This window comes from Ailuropoda melanoleuca, chromosome 8, assembly GCF_002007445.2.
Source record: "Ailuropoda melanoleuca isolate Jingjing chromosome 8, ASM200744v2, whole genome shotgun sequence".
NCBI lineage: Eukaryota > Metazoa > Chordata > Mammalia > Carnivora > Ursidae > Ailuropoda > Ailuropoda melanoleuca.
Window position 1 is genome coordinate 65,989,616 of NC_048225.1, and position 19,575 is coordinate 66,009,190.

Consider the following 19,575-nt stretch of genomic DNA (forward strand, 5'->3'; position numbering starts at 1 on the left):
CGGTTTTATCTCCCGGACGAATAGCCAGTTTCCCAGAGAGGAAGAAAGAGACCAGCTGCCACAGTTCTAGATGCGAGCTGCAGAAAGCAGGCTCAGGCTCTCGCCATTCCGGTGGTAAGATTTTCACTCAATCCTCATTTTCTATATCATACCCTTTCTTTGAGTTGTGCCTGATCCACGTCCACATTTCCTCTAGCTCAGGTGCTCTACGGAGTAAGTGTCAGCCTCCTGCTGGGCAGAAAGGGCTTATAAACGTCTAAGTGTTTCTCGTGTAGTCGTTCGGCCCAACCTCCTGTTGCCAGTCCAACCATGAAAGCTTGCTGTTAGAGGTACCTCCACGCTTCCCATTCCCAAACCTTTACAGGTGGGACTCAACATTGTTCCTGTAGACACTTAGCTTTCCACTTTCTCTGGTGCAATAAGCCGGTTGCCACCCATCCGCCTGCTTTCCAGCCTCTGGAACTTTCTGGATGTTGGATTTGCTGCTGCCTCCTCACTGATTCTGTGGTTGTGGGTTTCTGCCTTTAAGGATGCATTTCTGGGGGCGTCTTGGTGGCTCAGTCAGTTAAGGGCCTGCCTTCGGCTCAGGTCATAATCTCAGGGTCCTGGGATCAAGCCCCACATCGGACTCCCTGCTTGTCAGGGAGACTGCTTCTCCCTCTGCCCCTCCCCCCACTAGTACGCATGCATTCTCTCATAAATAAAATCTTTAAAAACAAATAAAATCCATAAAAAAGAATACCTTTCTGACATTTCAGTGGTGTTCTAAGAAAAAATGAAGGTAAATGTTTGATCCGTTCTGATTAATCAAAAATATTTTCTGAATTTTTGAAAAGTATGCAATCTAGTATAAAACTTAATATTGTTAATGTTTCTGTTACTATTAGGACAAATTTCTGTTAATCAGTGCTCCCTGAACCCAGAGATCTAGTGAGTGAGTCTGTTACTCCCTACTGTAGTCACTTCACACCTACTAACAAAAACTCTGATGAATAAATGGAGTAATGGCTGAGTGCATGACAGATGCTTACTACACAACTGAGTTAGAGAGGGAGCTCTAACAGGAGCAGTTAGACTTCACCTAAGTTCTACCACATAATCTACAGAAATGTCCCTGTCTCTGAGTTACTCTTTCAACTCCCTTTCCCCCATGAGTTCTCTCTCTTTTTAAAGTTTTATTTATTTATTTTTAGTAATCTCTACACTCAACACGGGGCTCGAAGTCACAACCCAGAGATCAAGAGTCATGTGCTCCTCCAACTGAGCCAGCAAGGCGCCCCTCCCATGAGTTCTCGTTACGGTAAAATTCCCCACACAATTCATGATGTAAGACTAAATCATTCCTCAATGAACATGTTTTATATTTTCTGAATATCTCATTAATTAACATTAAGCACAAACACTGGAATGGTGTCAGGACTGAAGAAGAAATCTTCATGGTACACTGAAAAAAAATACTTTAAGTATGAAATGTTGATAACGTACAGCTTCTACAGAGGCGAATTCAAAACTAAAAATGTTCATACCCAGTCATCAGGGAAAAGCAAGTTAAAACCACAAAGATATTCATGTCCCCTGAAATGACCAAAATAAAAAAGACTGACAACAGTAAATGCCAGCAAAGATGTGGAGCAATGGGAATCTTCACACACTGCTTGTGGGTATAAAACTGTACAACTATATGGAGAACAGCCTGGCGGTTTCTTCCCTATGACCAGCAATTCCACCCTCAACTCTTTAACCAAGAGAAATGAAAACATAGATCCACAGAAAGACTTCCCAGAAGTTCTACTCATCCCCTCCCCCACTCATGTTCCCCCCCTCTCTCAAATAAACAAATAAATAAAATCTTTTAAACACTTTTTTTTCAAATTAGAAGTTTTATTCATGATATCCCCAACCTGGAAACAACCCAATGTCTATCAGCAGGTGAACAGATAAACAAGTTGTGGTATAGTCAAAGAGTGGAATACCCCTCAGCAATGAAAAGGAATGAACTAATCGCATATATAACAATGTGGGTGACTCTGAAAAACAGTACACTGAGAAATTCTATTTATGTTAAATTCCAAAGCAGAGAAAGCTCACCAATAGTAAGAGGAAGCACTGGGTTGCGTGGGCCTGGAGGTGGGACAGACCGATTCTAAAGAGAATTGGGAGGAAGATGTTGGCATGATGAAGACGTGCTACATCTCGACTGGAGTAGTAGTTATGTGAGTGTATACGGTTGTCAACATTTCTCAAATTATACACTTAAAATGGGTATATTTCATTGCATGGAAATTGTCCCTCGATAAAGTTGATTAAGAATGGGAAGGGAGGTGTGCCTGGGTGGTTTAGTTGGTTAAGTGTCTGACTCTTGATTTCAGCTCAGGTCATGATCTCAGGGTCATGAGTTCAGGCCCTGAGTTGGGCTCCATGCTCAGTGTGGAGTCTGCTTGAGATTCTCTCTCTCCCTCACCCTCTTCCCCTTCCCCCGCTTGTGTGTGCACACATTCTTTCTCTTTCAAAATAAATAAATATTTTTTAAAAATTAAAAGATTAAAAATGGGAAGGGAAAGAGAAGTATAAAACCCCAATGATGGCTTTCTCAGGGGTGGGGTGAAAGCAGAAGATGGAAGACAGGAACACAAAGATAGTTGTAACAGAACTGACAGTAATTTGGTCTGTAGTTGGGTATTACGCTTACAGGTCTTCATTTTGTTATCATTTGTTATAATGTCTTATGTAACATGTATTATATTTTACATACAAAATATTACCTGATAAAAATTAAGAAAAATATAAGTTAATAAAAACACATGGACTTCAAGGTCAGAAAACTAGGGTCTGGCTTTGAGTTCTAATGAATTCTATTCCTGGATAAGTCACTTCCTGGAGTTTCTTAAACATGATTCAGCGTAATTTATATTGGTTGTTAAGAGGAAGAGATGAAATAATATATATAAAGGTGTTCTGAAAGTACAAATTGCTGTGTAAATTACTTGAAGAGTTATAACGGCAGGTTGAGTATAAAAGCAGTAATGAATAATATACAGAGAACATTAACAGAACAGCATTAGCAGGGGCAGCAACACCGGGGGAAGGAGGAGGAGGAGGAGAAAAGAGCAGTCAGCATATACTGAGTTCTTCCCTCCTGCCAGGTACTGTTTTGAACTTTTAACATGAAACGACTAGTTTAATCCTCATAAGAATCTCATGAGGTAAGTTCTATTAGTGTCCACATTGGGGAGCTGAGGAAAGAGAAGCCCAGAGAAGTCAGGCAACTTGCCTAAGGTCACAGTGGGGACAGGATTCAAACCAGACCAGTCTTGCTCCAGAAACAATGTCTTTAAGCACTACACAAAAAAATGGCAAGTTAAGTGATATAGAAGGAGCTTAAGACCAAGGAAGCTGGAGAGAAAGAACAAGGAAAGGAAAGTCTAGATTGAACTACATGTTGGACGTTGTTAAATGAGGAACATGAGGTAAAACAAGAACAGTATATTTAATACCAATCATTTAAAGGATTATTTTCATATTTCTCTTTTTCTCACATTCTTTTATTTCTATGCATCTATTCAGAAAATAACCAATCTGAAGAAACTAACTCTGGGAGAATTGACATTCTTCTTTAAAAGATACTGTTTTATCAGACTTGGCAAGATTTCTCTCCTCAGAATTTACCTTCCTCATAAGATGGTTGTCATTGAGATGTCTGCATTGGGGAAGTCTTGGTAATGCATACAGCTTACCGAGCAGAAGGATGCTGCATTCTGTTAGAAACCAGAAGACCCAGGTTCTGGTTGTGAATCAAAGCACAAGCGAGTGACTTGCACGTGGTAGCTCAGTTTCCTCATCTGCACCCCGCACCTCACAGCAGAGGCCAGGCTAGAAAGCTAGTGCCGAGCCTGAGCCACACAGCAACCAACGCTCACGGTCAAACCAGTCAGCTGGTAACCGCACGGGCCCTGGAGACAAGGCCGCACCCAAACCGTGTGGCTGTTTTGTGAACTTCTCCCCCTTTAAGATCTTTATAGAGCTCATTTTACTATCATTTCCAATATAAAAAGGACTGGAAAAGAAGAGCCAGCCCCTGTGGTAGATAGTCTAGAGGTTCCTCAAAGAATTAAAAAGAGATTTACCACATGATCCAATAATCCCACTACTGGGCATTTACCCAAAGAAAATGAAGACACTAATTGAAAAGATGTGCACTGCTGTGTTTATCACAGCATTATTTACAACAGCCAAGAAATGGAAGCAGCCCGTGTCCATTGACAGATGAACAGTAAAGAAGATGTGGTGTATATATACAAGGGAATATTATTCAACCATAAAAAAAAATGAAATCTTGCCTTTTGCAACAACATGGATGGACCTAGAGAGTATTATTCTAAGTGAAATAAGTCAGCCTGAGGAAGACAAACACTGTAGGAAATCACCCACATGTAGAATCTAAAAAACAAAACAAATGAAGAAACAGACAAAACACAGAATCAGACCTATAAATACAGAGAATGAACTGACGGTTGTCCGAGGAGAGGAGAGGGAGTGGGGCGGATGCGCAAATGGCCGAAGGGGAGTGGGAGATAGGGGAATGAAGGCGTCAGAAGAACAGAAGTACAGCACAGGGAATACATAGTCAGTGGTACCATAATAGCACTGCCTGGTGAGCCCAGCATAATGTATAGACATGCCCAATCGCCATGTTGTGCACTGAAACTAATGTAACATGGTGTATCAACTATACTAAAAAAAAACCAAAAAAAAACCACCAAAACCAGAAACTTACCAGGACAGTTTTAAAATAAAGATGGGGGGTAAAAGGTAGGAAGAGAAGTTTGCATTTCATAATGCAAAACATTGAATAAAATTTTATTTGGAGAAAAATCCAATTTCTTAAAATAAAAAAAGAAAGAAAAGAAAGAAAAGGAGAGAGAGGAAGAACAGAGTATAACAGGAGTGACTTGAGGCAATATCCCAAATTTGGCCCACAGAAGAAAAGGGGATAAAGATGTAGTGGGGGGAAGGGGGTAAGGCTTTGTGAACAGAAAGAGGCAGATTAAATTGAAGGCATTGTCATCACCATCACCTTATCTCTTTGGGCAACTTAGCCCAAACACCTGATGCTATGTGTTTACTATGAGGGTTCTCAGGCCCAGGGATAGGAAGCCTCAGAATATAAATCATACATCAGGAAAAACAAACACCCTAAGATGTATTTATTTATCTTTATTTTCTAAAGTTTTTATAACAAACACACATTAGTACTATAAGAAAGAGTTTCTAAAAATCTTTGAACTTTTGGCATAAGACACAGAAGTGGCATAAAATATATTATAAATGCTTTAGAAATGTATACATGCAAATTAAAGTACACCATAAGTTAGTTAACAAAAAAGGGGAAGAGAATAAATTGTCATAGATAAATTACCAAGAAACTGAGCTCTTAAATATCTACATTTACAGCACAAATTTCTGGTAAAGTCTGTACAATAGTTGTTGGTTTTTAAACAGAAAGGGGTATCTGAACATACACCAAAACCAACTCTGTCTCAGAGCACTTTTGTACAATTTTGTCATATTCTGTTCGATAGATACAGCTATCTACTGAAAACACGGAAATAACTTGATGTTTTTATAAGAATTTAGATGTTATAATTCCTACTACAAGTTTTCTAAAAATAGGGTTACACAATATAAAAAGAATCTTGCTTCGCAATTTGGTACGAAAGGTATATGCAAAAAAATGTAAATGCACAAACAGTCCTTGTAACACTTGTAAAATTTAAGAAGCAGGTGTCTCTTCTGTCCGTCTCTAATGTAAAAACATACCTGGTTCTTTGGCTGCGGCTCCTCTTTCCTTTGGGTCCTCAGAAACTATTAACTGCGTAAAGCGTTTCCTTCCCAGAGGCTTTCCTACAGCTGCTATCTAAAAAGTTAAAAAAAAAAACAAAACAAAAACACTTTGGGGGAAACTGTTGCGTTAAGTTAGAAAACTGAAAATACTTTGAGAAAGGTTTCATTATTTCCTAAAACAATCCATACAATAGACATATGACTCCTAAGATTTTTTCCCACAAATATTTTCGAGGAGACAGTCTCTTACCTTATGTTTGGATGAAAGAGGACTGTAGAAAAAAAGAGAAAAAAAGATTTTTAAAAAACTACAGCAGCAATATGCTTCCAGACAAATGTCACTGAAATGGCTGTAAAAATAAAATATAGCTTCTCTGGATTCTAATATTAGCACAGAAGGTTTCCAGGGCTGAGACATTACCACTGGTTCGCACAGTTCAAAGGGCGACTCTCTCATGTGTTAGCTCCTTAGCTTGTCAAATAAGCTGTAAATGCTGAGATCCAGGAAAAAAACACAACATTTTGCTAATAATGTAAAGAGTATTTCACACACATATTTTTAAAATTTCAGTTTATATCTGTATCGTCTGAAATAGGTTATGATAGAAGATAATTTTATTGGCATTATCCATGGAAACAGGTAAAAAGAAAGGGAATTTTTAAATATTATATGTTTTAGGGAATATTAAAGATAACAGAATGCATGTGTCCACATAGAAATTATGCACAAAAATATTTATAGCCATTTTCTTTGTAATACTCAAAAACCAGAAATAATCTGAACGTCTATTAACCCTATCACGGACAAATAAATTGCTACAGAGTCCTACAGTGAATCCATAGAAGGAATAAAACCGAGCACATTACCATTACATGCAACAACATGGAACACAGACATAGCACAGTGATGGGCAAGAGCAGTTAATACAGAAATCTCCATTCGGTATGATTTGGTTTGTAAGAATTACGGAAGAGGCAAATATACTGTTATAGAACTAGACAGTGGCTATTTTGGGGGGTGGGTGCTGACTTGGCACAGGCATGGGGGAGCATGCTGAGGGGCTGGACTGTTCTGTGTCTTGGTCAGAGAGGTAGTTACATAGACATATATGTGTATATAAAACCTTCACTGAGCTTCTGCGCTTTAATGTATATAGAGTTAAAAATTATTTTTCATATAAAAAAATTTAGGAGTAATAATTTGCGGGGGGGATTATCCAAATTTGAAGCATAAAAATGCTATACCAATATTACATTAAATACATATTTGTTTTCAAATAACTAAAACATCTGCAATACATTAAAAAATGATTAATTCCATGGGAAAGGCAGGGAAAGTGTCTATACCGAGTATTTTGAAAGAACACAATCTCCTTTATCGTAAAAGATTCCATTATTTTACAACTCTATGAAGTTGAAAGTTAATCTATTTAACATGCTAAGAAATTAGGTTATAATGCAGAGTCCCTAAAAACACTGTTTCCAAGGTTCAAATCAACAGCAGAAAACTGTCATCCTGAGAGGTGAACAAACATCATTCCTGAATCTACAAAGATTCTTCAAAGGCTGGTCTCCAAAAAAGTCAGACCCTAACTCTCCACTCCGTGAGCTAAACAACAATTACTTGGGTCTGTTTCATTACTGACAAGTAGAGCTTTAGTTTACTCTCTCTGATTCTGGTGGAAAAGAACAAGTTATCCACAGGATGGAATCTTGCAGCGTCTGTCTGGAGGATTCATGACATACATGCCAGAAATCTAGTTTAAATATCACTAGTTTAAACACTATCATGTCCCCTCAGCTTCAGAATTCTGAGTCTTAGAATAATGAATTCAAGAAATATGTTTAAGTGCTTTATTATCACTATGATTTAGTTTTAAAAATCCCAATCTTTGATACAAATCGAGCAATTTAAAATTATCTGGTAAATGTAAAAAAAAAATATCTGGTAAATGTAGCTTTCCTTCTGCAGTATTTTGGTTAAATATTGTACTGTTTCTGCTTTCCACCATGAGACAAATCCTACAGATGGGTTTTTACTACAACATACAGACACTGGCAAACAACTACAATAAAAAATCCTAATATACAACTTTTTTCCATTTCCATCACCTAATCTCTTAACCTAAGAGAGATCAAAATTAAAACTTACATTTAAAAATTTCTGATTAGACGGTGCTTTGAACTTACATAAAGTTGAACTTTTACTGAGTTCTCAGAAACTATGATAAAAGCTAATCAGATAAAAGCTATTCATTGTTTTAATTTCTCCAGCTGAAAACAATAACAAATAAAAAATGGATCATGAATTTCAAATATTCAGTGCTACCATGCTTCCTCAATACCCTATCCCAACTTATTCCACCCAAGTACTGATGTACTTACTCTTGGTGCGTTGTGCAAAACGTAGTAAGCCGTTCAAAATCTTCACCATTAAATCCTTTTTCTGAATTCCTTAGAGATGTAACTGTATGTGGTTGTACAGTTTTCCATTTTGTTTCTAAATTTAAAATATTTGTTAGTTACTGGTTATTACAAAACATATTTGGGGGGGCAAAAGTACTTAACTGGCACCACCGGTCAAGATCCCCATGCAAAATTATCTTCTCATACAACCCAAGTTAACATAGTTAGAAAAAGCTAAGTGATTACTTTTCAGTATGAGTAAATATTATCCCAGAGACTAAATTAGCCAGTAGGGCATGCCAAGGGATCGGAAGAAATGCAAACAGTTGTAAGTGTTCTTTTCTTGGCATTGATACAAAGAGCAAAATACAGACAGAAATTTTCTCACAATGACACAGACTCATGGTTAAAATTGCTACTTTCTTTGCAACATTAACTTAACTGGAGAAACCATCTATTTCCTGACTTACAAAAACCAGGTCAAATATGTTAAATTTCTAGATAGGAATGTGTTAGGTTACTGATAATTGCATATCCTATGTGAGTCTGTGCTTACCCCACTCTTCTTGAATGGCAGAGAGATTTGCAAGCAATTTCTCATGATACAGTCGTTCAAGCTGAATGAATTTCATTGCTTTCTCATCTGAATAGAAAAATTGAGGAAAATAGAAATCCAGACTCTTTACATTTAACCTTGCATTTGAAGAATATCCTCTTGAAACTGGGAAATTTGGAGCTTACCAAAAAAATGAAAGGACTCCAAGTATTTTTAAATTAGGGTTTCTTGGTTTGGAATAGGTAGGTTTTAACGTAGCACATGATGCCACAGCTACTCGCGTTCTGTGCTAGCCACAAACAGAAACTAAAAGAGGGTTTCAATGCTTAAGGAATGCCTGCTTGCCAGTGTATCTCTAGCAGAATCAATTAAAAGTAATTTAATTGGAAAGAGGACCCACATGGAATCCTGGAATCTAAATGTTTCCCATTTTTTTCCCTCTCCTTAAATCACTTTCTGTCCAGCAACTACATTACCCTCTAGTCAAGTGCGTGTTCCTGATTTTGACTCACCTTGACTCTTTATTTCTCACTGAATGCTTTTCCCCCATAAGACCAAAGGCTTGCAAGCCAAAACAAGGACAGAGCACAACATTATATGGATCTTTTGTAAAAATTTAATTAACTGGCCAGAGTGATTTTCGTAATTATGCATTTCCACTCTTTGGTATATTTTCCTCTAAACTTCTGCCTTCTCCATCTGTATTACACATTCAGCATCATATGAGGTCGTGGCCAACTGTCCAACTGTCCACCTTCCTTTGGGCCATGTTCTAAATGTTGACCCAGAAAGAGGGGAAGAGAAAAAACGCTGGTTAGCTTTTTGCCCTTCCCATGACGTTCAGCTCTCTCTCTCATCTGTAGTCTTCAAAATATGCTGAGGATCATAAACTAGGCCAGGGAGAAGTGGGGGCAATTCCATTTTCCTCTGCCCATGACGTAAAATATACCAAAGTTCCCCAAACTTTACTGAACATAAAAGTGATCTGAAAAGCTTGCTAAAATGCACATTTCTGGGCCTGATCTCCAGAAGCTCTGATTCTGAGGCCCATGGGTGTGCACACTACGAACCCCCCCCGCCCCGTTGTGAATGTGGATGCTGTTCTGCACTCCACTACATTGTGCTCATTATTTGGTTAGAAAAAGAGTTCTAGCTTCCCATCCACCAGAATTAGATCTGCCGTGTGCTTAGTCACGAGCTGCCATTGTCTGAGATGGTTATCAGAGTCAATTTGCTAGGGTTCAGGATAGTAATTGTGTTTCCCTCAACCTGCTTGGAGATGGGGAACAAGGTCAACAAGGTGAGGACGGAGTCGAAATCACACAAATGGAGAAACACAGATGGTTAGGGCACACTCTTTCTAGAGAGTCTGTATTGGGCCATTCCTGGAAAAGAGAAGTGATTTTTACAAAGGACAATTGGAAAACTGAGGAAAGAAATGCTTCCTGTATAAAAGCTAAGATGCATTCTCACATGACAGCACTGTTCTGTTTATTACGAGGGAAGAATTCAGTCTTCCTTTTGCAGCCGAAAGCTAGAATAAGACGGTCACGAGAGTTACTACGTGTAATATGCCACAGGCTGTACCATATGGATATCACTTGACTTGTATTTCTGTTTTAATTCAAAAGAAAGAAAACCCAATGGATTTTTAAATTATATTTTTCAGCGATGTGGCTTTTTTCCTGCCTCCCCAAACATACAAATATTTACATTGTGGTAAAATTGGGGCTTCTTCATGGAAGGCCAAATTTGGGTAGTTCTAGAGAATTTTCTGGAGTTGCAGAAATTCCCTACACCTTGCTTTCTGACGTGGTTACATGGGTAAACACAGCTGCTAAAACCCATCAAAAACAACATATATATACATACATATATATATATGTGTATATATATATGTATATGTGTATATATATATATGTATATGTATATATAGTTTGTAAATCTCAATTTCAAAAAATGGGCAGTTCTCCATGAGTCCTATGAATTTCTTCCTGTAATTAAGGATACAGTCCTCCTCCTGGAAATAGGACTCTGCTATCTGTTAAAAAACAAAAAAAGACAGGAAATTAGAGTAACATTTGGATGAAAAGGCAAATTTGGAACAAATCAAGACCTCAACCCTCTCCAAGTCTTTGACATCAGATTAAGAAAACTCAGAACTACACTCACCAGTTGAGAAGAAATCTGACTGTAGGCACAGGACATATTTCTGAAGTCACTGATCGCAAGCAAACGGAGACATTCTTTGGTCTTTATGACAACCCTTCTCTCCCTATTCTATTTCAAATCAAAGCCAACTTCACCGATTCATTAGAGTTTAGAAGTAAGAACTCTAGAGAATGAGGAAAATACTACAGGGGCTTATAACAGTGTAACATGGGTGAAAGAGTGACTCTGTATTGTAAATCAAAAAGTTAAAATGTGTCAAGTCACATGAGACTCATTCGCATTTCACCAAGTACCTCATGGGACACTGACTTTTGGTTCTCTTTCGATATTTCAGAAAATGCAGGGCCAAGTGCTTAGAGTTGAGCAACGACGCTTGGAATACCTACAAGGTGCCACACAGGATAAAGGGCACTGGATGGGGGGGATGGGACGGGGAGAGGTCCAAAGATTCAGGATCTGGTCCCAGTCGAGACTTATCAGTTACCAGATTCATTCTAAAGCATATTTAAATTGAAAAATTTGGGGCGCCTGGGTGGCTCAGTAGTTGGGCGTCTGCCTTCGGCTCAGGTCATGATCTCAGGGTCCTGGGATTGAGCCCCGCATCGGGCTCCCTGCTCAGCAGGGAGACTGCTTCTCCCTCTCCCACTCCCTCTGCTTGTGTTCCCTCTCTCGCTGTCTCTCTCTGTCAAATAAATAAAATCTTTAAAATAAATAAATAAATAATAAATAGAAAAATCCTTTGATTCTGAACATTTTGGGATCTTTTACTTATATCTTTATTTAAATACAGTGTTTGTAAATAGAACAGCAGTAAAACTGAAAGGAATCATTGAGAAATACTTGCATAAACTGACTTGTCATATTTAGAATATTTCATACACATATTCACACTTTTAAAACAGTTTCATTCTTACTAAGTCTATAGTGAGAAAGGTGTTCCATCTATAGATCCCTACACCTCCATTTCCCAGCAAGCTGCCTATGCAAAGAGCAATATAGTACTTGTCAAACTATAATCTAGCAAGAAAAAGGAATGGTTTTTCATAAGAGACTCTTAATCATGGGAAATAAACTGTTGCAGGAGGGGAGGTGGATGGGGGGATGGGGTAACTGGGTGATGGGCATTAAGGAGGGTACAGGATGGAATGAACACTGAGTATTTTATACAATTGATGAATCACTGAACTCTACCTCTGAAACTAATAATACACTGTATGTTAATTAACTGAATTTAGGGGCACCTGGGTGGCTCAGTCGTTAAGCGTCTGCCTTCAGCTCAGGTCATGATCCCAGCATTCTGGGATCGAGCATCGGGCTCCCTGCTCAGCGGGAAGCGTGCTTCTCCCTCTTGACTCCCCCTGCTTGTGTTCCCTCTCTTGCTGCCTCTCTCTCTGTCAAATAAATTTAAAAAAATCTTTAAAAAAATTAACTAAATTTAAATTACAAAAAAAAGAGAAAAGAATGTTTTTTTCCGAAATTCCACCATGGAAACAGCATACTTTTAAAGGAAAATATTTGCCTAGCTTAAAATTTATATTATAACGCTAACATTTTTCTATGAGCAAAATATATAAGTGCACTCAATCACATCTTTGTAAAGTTTTAGTTTAACCTAAAGCTGAGTCCATACACTTTCTTTTCTGAGGACTTTGCAAAGGATAAACTGATTTTCAAGATTCTGCTTGTCTTTTGTCGGCTCATCCATCTAACAGTATGACAATACTAACTGGAACCATATCAAATTGTCAATATTTAACCACTGTCTTACTTACAAAACCAGAATTCCATATACTACAACCAGTAGCGTGCTGACACATCCCTGACCCCTGGCTCTCCAGTACTGGGGAGAGCCCTGACTTGTAGCGGTCGCTCATTTCTGTGTTGTCAATGGTTCCATCATAGCCAATTTCAAGCTACCGGCATGATGGACGTCGCCAGATATGGTTCTCATGAGCTAGCAGTAGCGAGCTCCAGCACACCACTGGGCTATATCTAATAGAAACCACTAACATTTCATTTATCAATATCCAGTGAAAAATTTATGGCATGGCATCAAATTTCTCTACTATACGTCACATCGAATACAGTTTCACGTTGCCCCTTAAGATTAAATTTCTAGCTCTTCAAAGCCATTCTAGTTGCCTTTTTGCATTTGTGCACAACTGGCACACAGTCATTTATAAAAAGCTTCATATTCTTATAAACCAGACTTTCTGGCACTATGGAAATATGCATTTCAATTAGATATCAGATTTCTGTGATGGTTCCAATACTATAAAAGCAACTATAAAGGTAGGGTCACGAGACCCAAAGCCTCAGAAGTAACAGGCATTTCCAGGTGAAAGGGGAGCTGGGGAAAAAAATACACAAGCCACTTCCCCTGTAGAAACCTGCCCCTGGCCAGTCTAGCAGGGCAAGAGCAGACAGGGTTTTCTTTGACGTCCCTTATGTCTAAATCTGGGAAGTAGCTCGGTGGAGCAGAAAGAACACACGGTGTGGAGCTGAACAGCAGACTGCATTCTGATCCAAACTTTGCCACTGCTAGCCATGTGACCTTGGACATGTCATTTTCTGTCTCAAGTCTCAGCTTTCTTGCCTGTACAACAGGGACAGTAATACCCAGGACTGTCCAAGACAAGGCTGCTAGGCTGCTGTCAGGATTAAGTGAGGGAGCGTGTATCTAGCGTGGGAGCCAGCACACAGCAGTGAGTGTTGAAAATGGTTTTTGAGTCTGAATTTGAACTGGAAGGGCAAGACGAAGAGTAGAATCATGTGGGAGAAAGTAAGGTGAACACCACTGTGGGAGCTCAACAGTGTTAAAGTTCAAGTTTTCAGGTTATATTGGTTCTAGGCTTCCTTTACCACCAGGAACCAGAAAAGGGAAGTAGGAAGGTGTATCTTCTGACCACAGTCACAGACACTGGCTTCAAGGATCCCAGTGGATCCATTTCCTGCCTAAGTTTGACACCAGTTTCAGGACAAACTCACTGAGCACCACACTTGATGTTTTTCTTCCCACTTCTATATGACAAGCTTCCAAGTTTATGACTTCAGTTATATACTTAGAGCTAACCTGCAGTCAAATTAACTAAGTGTGCGAAAGATTACTCATACCGAGAACAGGAATTTTTAAATGGAATCTTCAAGAGTTTCAAGAGCTAAAAATACAAGTACATATCTGATGTAACTGTAGGCATGTTTCCAACAGCCTTTAGCACACATTCACTGATGGAATATCACTTCAAAAATAACAACTGTCCCCAAAGGGACTCTCCCTCTCCAATTACTCATTTCTGTTCATGGAACTACCATTTGCCTGGCCTGGATCTCCTGGCCATCTTGGACTTCCCTCATTCCCTTTCCTTATCCACTCCAAGTCCTAGGGAGTCTTCCTTCAAGAGGACTGCAATCCATCCCTCTCTGTAGCCACCACTGCCACCGTAACCAGCATGCTTTTCTTGCCTTATGCCTGAATTATCAATATCTCCTTTCAGTTCTTATTTTCATTAAAATTGTTCAAACCTGCGGTTTAAAGAGTCCAATCGTCCTATGATGTGTGTTCACAAATCCCTGCCCTCTTGGCCTTTTCTCCGTTCTTCGGGAATGAGTGCTCAGGTATCTTCTGGTTTCTTTTTCTTTTAACCCGTGTATCCCTAACATTATGCCTATTTTGGCCATTTCTGGGTTTTTAGCTTTTAGAAGATGAGGACTGGGCCTTTTGCTCCCCCAGCCCTGCAAACACAGAGCACACACACACTCTCCCACACTCATCTACCCCATACAGTTATATTGTAGCAATGGGTAGATAACGTCTAATGTGTGCCTTACTGTAAGCCAAGCCAGATAGTAAACTCATTAATTTTAGTTTTCTGAAAACCTTTTGTTTTCCCTGGAGTTACTTTTTCCTTTCCTTTTCCCCTACTTTTTTCTGGAAGGGGGGGGACAGTTTTCCATGCAATTGTCACATATTCAACTCCACGCCACCAAGAGTCTAAATCTTCCCTCAACACATTCAGATACAGTAAATACACAGATATAGGCATATGATATAAAACTTTCCCCCCAGACTACTCTGATCTGCTCCAAACAGAACTGGAGACTCTCTCCTTGGGACTGAGCTGTCATCTTAGCGCATTCCTGCACCTCCAGACTCCCTTCACCCCTCTCCTGGGTAGCATCCCAATTTCTGATATCTCACACCCTCCTGCTCCCAGGTTTACCTCTTTGTTTTGGTGCAGCCTCTAGCAGGTTCCTTAGAAAGGGTAGAAAGGAGATGAGCAAAGGCCCTGAGGTAGGAGCATCCTTGTATATCTGAGGAACTGCCAGGAGGCAAGTGGACCTGGGAAGCAGTGACTAAGAGGGAGCGTTTTCTGAATTAAGGTCTAGGAGGTAACAGCATGGATTGGGCAGGGTCGTGTAGGCCCTGTAAGGATTTTAGCTTTAACTCTGAATGACAAGAGAAGCCACCAGAGGGCTCTGAGCAGAGGACGGACAGGATCTGACTTACATTTTCTCTGGGTCATGATGACTGCTGTGTAGAGGACAAAGATGAAAAGGGAGAGGGAGAGTCAGGGGGGTTTCTAAAGTGACGAGTTCATTGCAAGAATCCAGGTGAGGTCTGAGTCCTGCACTGGGGGTGGAGGCAATGAAGGAGGGAAGAAGAGGTCAGATTCCGGGTGTATGTGGGAATAGATCTGCGGCGTGTACTCACCAGAACTGGGTGGGGGGGAAGAAAATAAAAGACGACTTTGAAGCATTTGGGTTCAGCCACTAAGAGGATGGAGCTGCCGTTTAACAAAAGGGGAAAGAGTAGGGACGCAGAAGATTTGGGAGAAAAACCAAAGTTTGATTTTGGACGTCTGACGTTTGAAGTGCTCTTTAGACACCTCAGGAGGCTGGATATTGAAGCCTGGAGTTCAGAACAGCATACTCAAGTGCTCTGATGTGTAAAAATTAGTAAAATTTATGGGGCGCCTGGGTGGTTCAGTCGGTTAAGCGTCTGTCTTTGGCTCAGGTAATGATCTTAGGGTCTTGGGATCAAGCCCCCCATTAGGCCACTACTCAGCAGGGAGCCTGGTTCTCCCTCTCTCTCTGCTGCTCCCCCTGCTGTGCTCTCTCTCTCTCTCAAACAAATGAAAAAAACTTTTAAAAAATTAGTAAAATATGAAGGATTCAGCAAATGTGCCAGAGAGAGCATGGCTGGTGAGGCAAGGCGTGAACGCCAAGAAGGGAGGGTCCCAAAGGCAAATAAAGAAAATGCTTCAAAATGGACCATGCGTTCAACTTGTCGAAGCTTCCCACACCACCAGCAGGACGGAAACGGAGCACTGACCACTGGATTTGCACAAACATGTGACGTGGAGTCCTCTTACAACCTTCAGAATTTAATTTGATGGAGTGTGGGGACAAAAGCCAGACTGGAGTGGGTTCAAGAGAGAATCGTGTGTAGAATGTTACCAAAGCAGAATCCTTGCCCAAAGTGTTTCAGACTGAATCAAGTCATGCGGGAACAACCAGACAAATCCTAATTAGGGGGCACTCTACAAGAATTCTTGGGCTCTTCATTAAGTGTCAACGTAAGTCAAAAAAACAAAAAAGGCAGGGGACTGTTTCAGATTACAGAAGACTAAAGAATCCTGATGACAGAATGCAATGTGTGGTCCTTCATGGGACCCTGGATTAGGGGAGAACTACCTAGGTTTGTGGCACAACGTGAGGGAAACGTAACCACAGGCTGCCCGTGCGACAATACTCTGATATCAGCATCTCACTTCCTGCGGGTGATCCCAGCATTGCANTCCGGCGGTAAGGGGGGGGGGGGGGGGGATCCATGGTGTTGGGAAACACATGCGCATATATTTACGGGTGATGCCACAGACCGCCTGAGAATTACTTGCAGTCCTTGAATTAGTGACGGTGAGGGTGCGGTCCTACTGCATACTATTTATCCGGATCTTACTGTGTACCAAGCGCTATACTGAGTGCTTTTATACGCTTTATTCCATTTGGTCCTGCACCACTTCACCAAACAAACTGAAAGCCACTCAGACTGTTAGCGGTGGAGCCCAAAGCCCCACTTTTAAACCCCCACCATGCTCTCTAAGCCCCTCCACCCGAGGAAGACAGATTGCCAAGATATTTAAGAAGCAAGACCTACAGGACTCAGCAAACTGGTATGTTCCTGGGGGGTGGGGAGGGTGGGGAGAATTTTTACTTTGAGACATAAGAAAAATTAAATAAGGGGCCTGGCTGGCTCATTGGAAGATCACGCGACTCTTGATCTCAGAGTCGTGAGTTCAAGCCCCACGTGGGGTGTAGAGGTTACAAAAAGTAAAATAAATAAATAAATAAACTTAAAAAACTGTTAATCATCTTCAGGCCTGGTCCAGATCTACTAGAACTGCCTCGGGTGCAGGGTCGTACACCAGTAGAAAAGAGCATTCTTACCTTTCATGCAACAACAGCCCAGTGACATAAACTCCTTGAAAAGATTGACTACATTTGCTATTTCCATCTTTACTCCAAATGTCCTTTTCTCAACTTTTTATCGAAATTCTACAGAAGAGTTCAAAGAAGAGTAAAATCAACAGCCATTTACCTTTCACCTAGATCTGTCAATTGTTGACAGCCAAATTTGCTTTCTCTCTGTCTCTTCTGCTCTTATATACTTTTTCCTACTGAAGCATCATAAGTAATAATAAGTGAAAATACCATAATACAGGTATTATGTCACTTCCCTCCCAAATATGTGGTCATGTATCTCTCAAGAACAAGGGTACTGTCCTCTAAAACCTATAATTCTATTACCAGTCTCAAGGAATTAGGGCAATAAGATTACTTAATATACTGCCTATATTCAAATTTCTCCCAAGATATTCCAAAAACAGATGCATTGAGTGGAATAAACACATTCTGGCCCCCAGAACGGCCAGGAACTTGCTTGGTGAGGGAGCCTCAGTTTCTCCATTATTTCATTATTTTCATTTTAAAGGAAAAATTAAATGCAGTTCATACATATCTTATTTTTCTGAATTAGCTCTTGTGTAAAAAAAGCTTCCTTGCCACTGTCCAGAAGGCCTCCCAGTGTCCAGGCTCTCCATCTCCTCATTTATCCTCCCAGTCATCAGCAGAGTTGTTTTTTTCTAAAATTCACATTTGATTTGGCACTCCTACCATTAAAAATGCCCAGTCTCTACGAGGAAGGCCGTGATCACTGCCCCCAGCCATCAATGTCCATTCCCACCTCTTTTCCATCTTAATCTCCAACATCATGTCAGCCATGCCTTTGCGGGGGCTGAGCTCACTTCCTGCAGCAGCTCACGCTGTTCATCTAGTGAGTGCCTACATACTCCACAAAACCCAGCTCAAGAATCATCTTCTTTTCCCCTGATGGCCGCAGAACAAAGTTAATCATGCATTTTGAGCTTTTGTTGAACCTGAAGTATCTGTCTACACTTAGTACAGACTTCTGTCATTATTTATCTCTGCAAGTGTTTCTCCTACTCTACAGCGACTCCTTGAAGGACGTACTTTGTTAAGTAATCTTTGTTTCCCCAGTGTCTAGCAGACTTTTTGGCATCTCGGTGGTACGTACTAAGCGCTTGCTACACTGACTAACTCATACATAGCTTATTCACTACATAAAGGAAGTCAGTGATTGTCTGAACAAGGCCAATGTGTGGCCACCAGTAGTCATATCCTACATGTCCCACCAGTCACTGACCCAGGGTCACCTCCTCAGCTCCCCAATGACAGGCTGGGGAGAATCAATTACAGAGAATTGTATTTTCAATGATTCCAAACCCTGGTCCGAGAACAGTAGGGAGGTGGGATGTGAGGGTTGGATGGAGTACCTGGTGAAGGCAGAGAGGGAGCGCTCTGGAATCCAACTGTTCAACTTCCCCTCGTATAAGTGAGAACAGATACTGAAGAACTTGCTTTGGGGCTTCTGGCTGATCGTTCGCGTTTACTTCTGCGGATTCTTCATCACTCACAGCACATGTGGATGCACTTAGCGTATTTTCGTGCATTAAAGGTGTGGCATCTCCTGAAGAAAGTCCTTTAAGAAGTAAATACAATGCCTACATCAGGGTAAGTATCATCATGGTGGAATACCTTAAAATAATTATGTCTGTTAACCATAAAACTTGCAAAAAAAGCCCAGAGCCAGAAGTTTCTGTGCTCATTAAACTGTGCCGTCTGTCATCTGACTGCTTCTATTAGCACACACACATGAACCATTTTTGCAGAATTATAATTTAGAGGATTAATAAAAAGAGATCTAAAGGAAAGTACGCAGGTTATAACCTGTCCACGAACTTGATTCAACCAAAGGAAAAAATGGATTAGCTGTAATTGAAAGTCCTGGTTTGCTTAAAAGAAGACAATTAAACAGCAAGGTAAATGCGCTTATCATATAAAAGGGCTAAAAAACTTAAGCCCCCCTCTTTAAACTCTGGTCTGATAACTGCAGGACTACTTCTGGATCCCAAGAGGGCAGCAGGAATTCAGATGCCAGAGCTAATAGCCATGGAAAATTTTTTTGTAATAAGAAGTTAAGTAGGGGCGCCTGGGTGGCGCAGTCATAAGGAGTCTGCCTT

The 19,575-nt window shown here is 40.3% G+C and overlaps 1 protein-coding gene across 1 annotated transcript in view; it reads right to left on the minus strand.

Moving 5' to 3' along the window:
* The window catches only part of CNST (consortin, connexin sorting protein), a 117,083-nt gene that overhangs the window by 20,346 nt on the left and 77,162 nt on the right, over nt 1-19,575 (minus strand). The window contains 6 exon segments of the mRNA XM_002923917.4: nt 5,818-5,914; nt 6,092-6,113; nt 8,227-8,341; nt 8,804-8,890; nt 10,814-10,844; nt 18,829-19,034. Coding sequence (XP_002923963.2) covers nt 5,818-5,914; nt 6,092-6,113; nt 8,227-8,341; nt 8,804-8,890; nt 10,814-10,844; nt 18,829-19,034 — 558 coding nt within the window.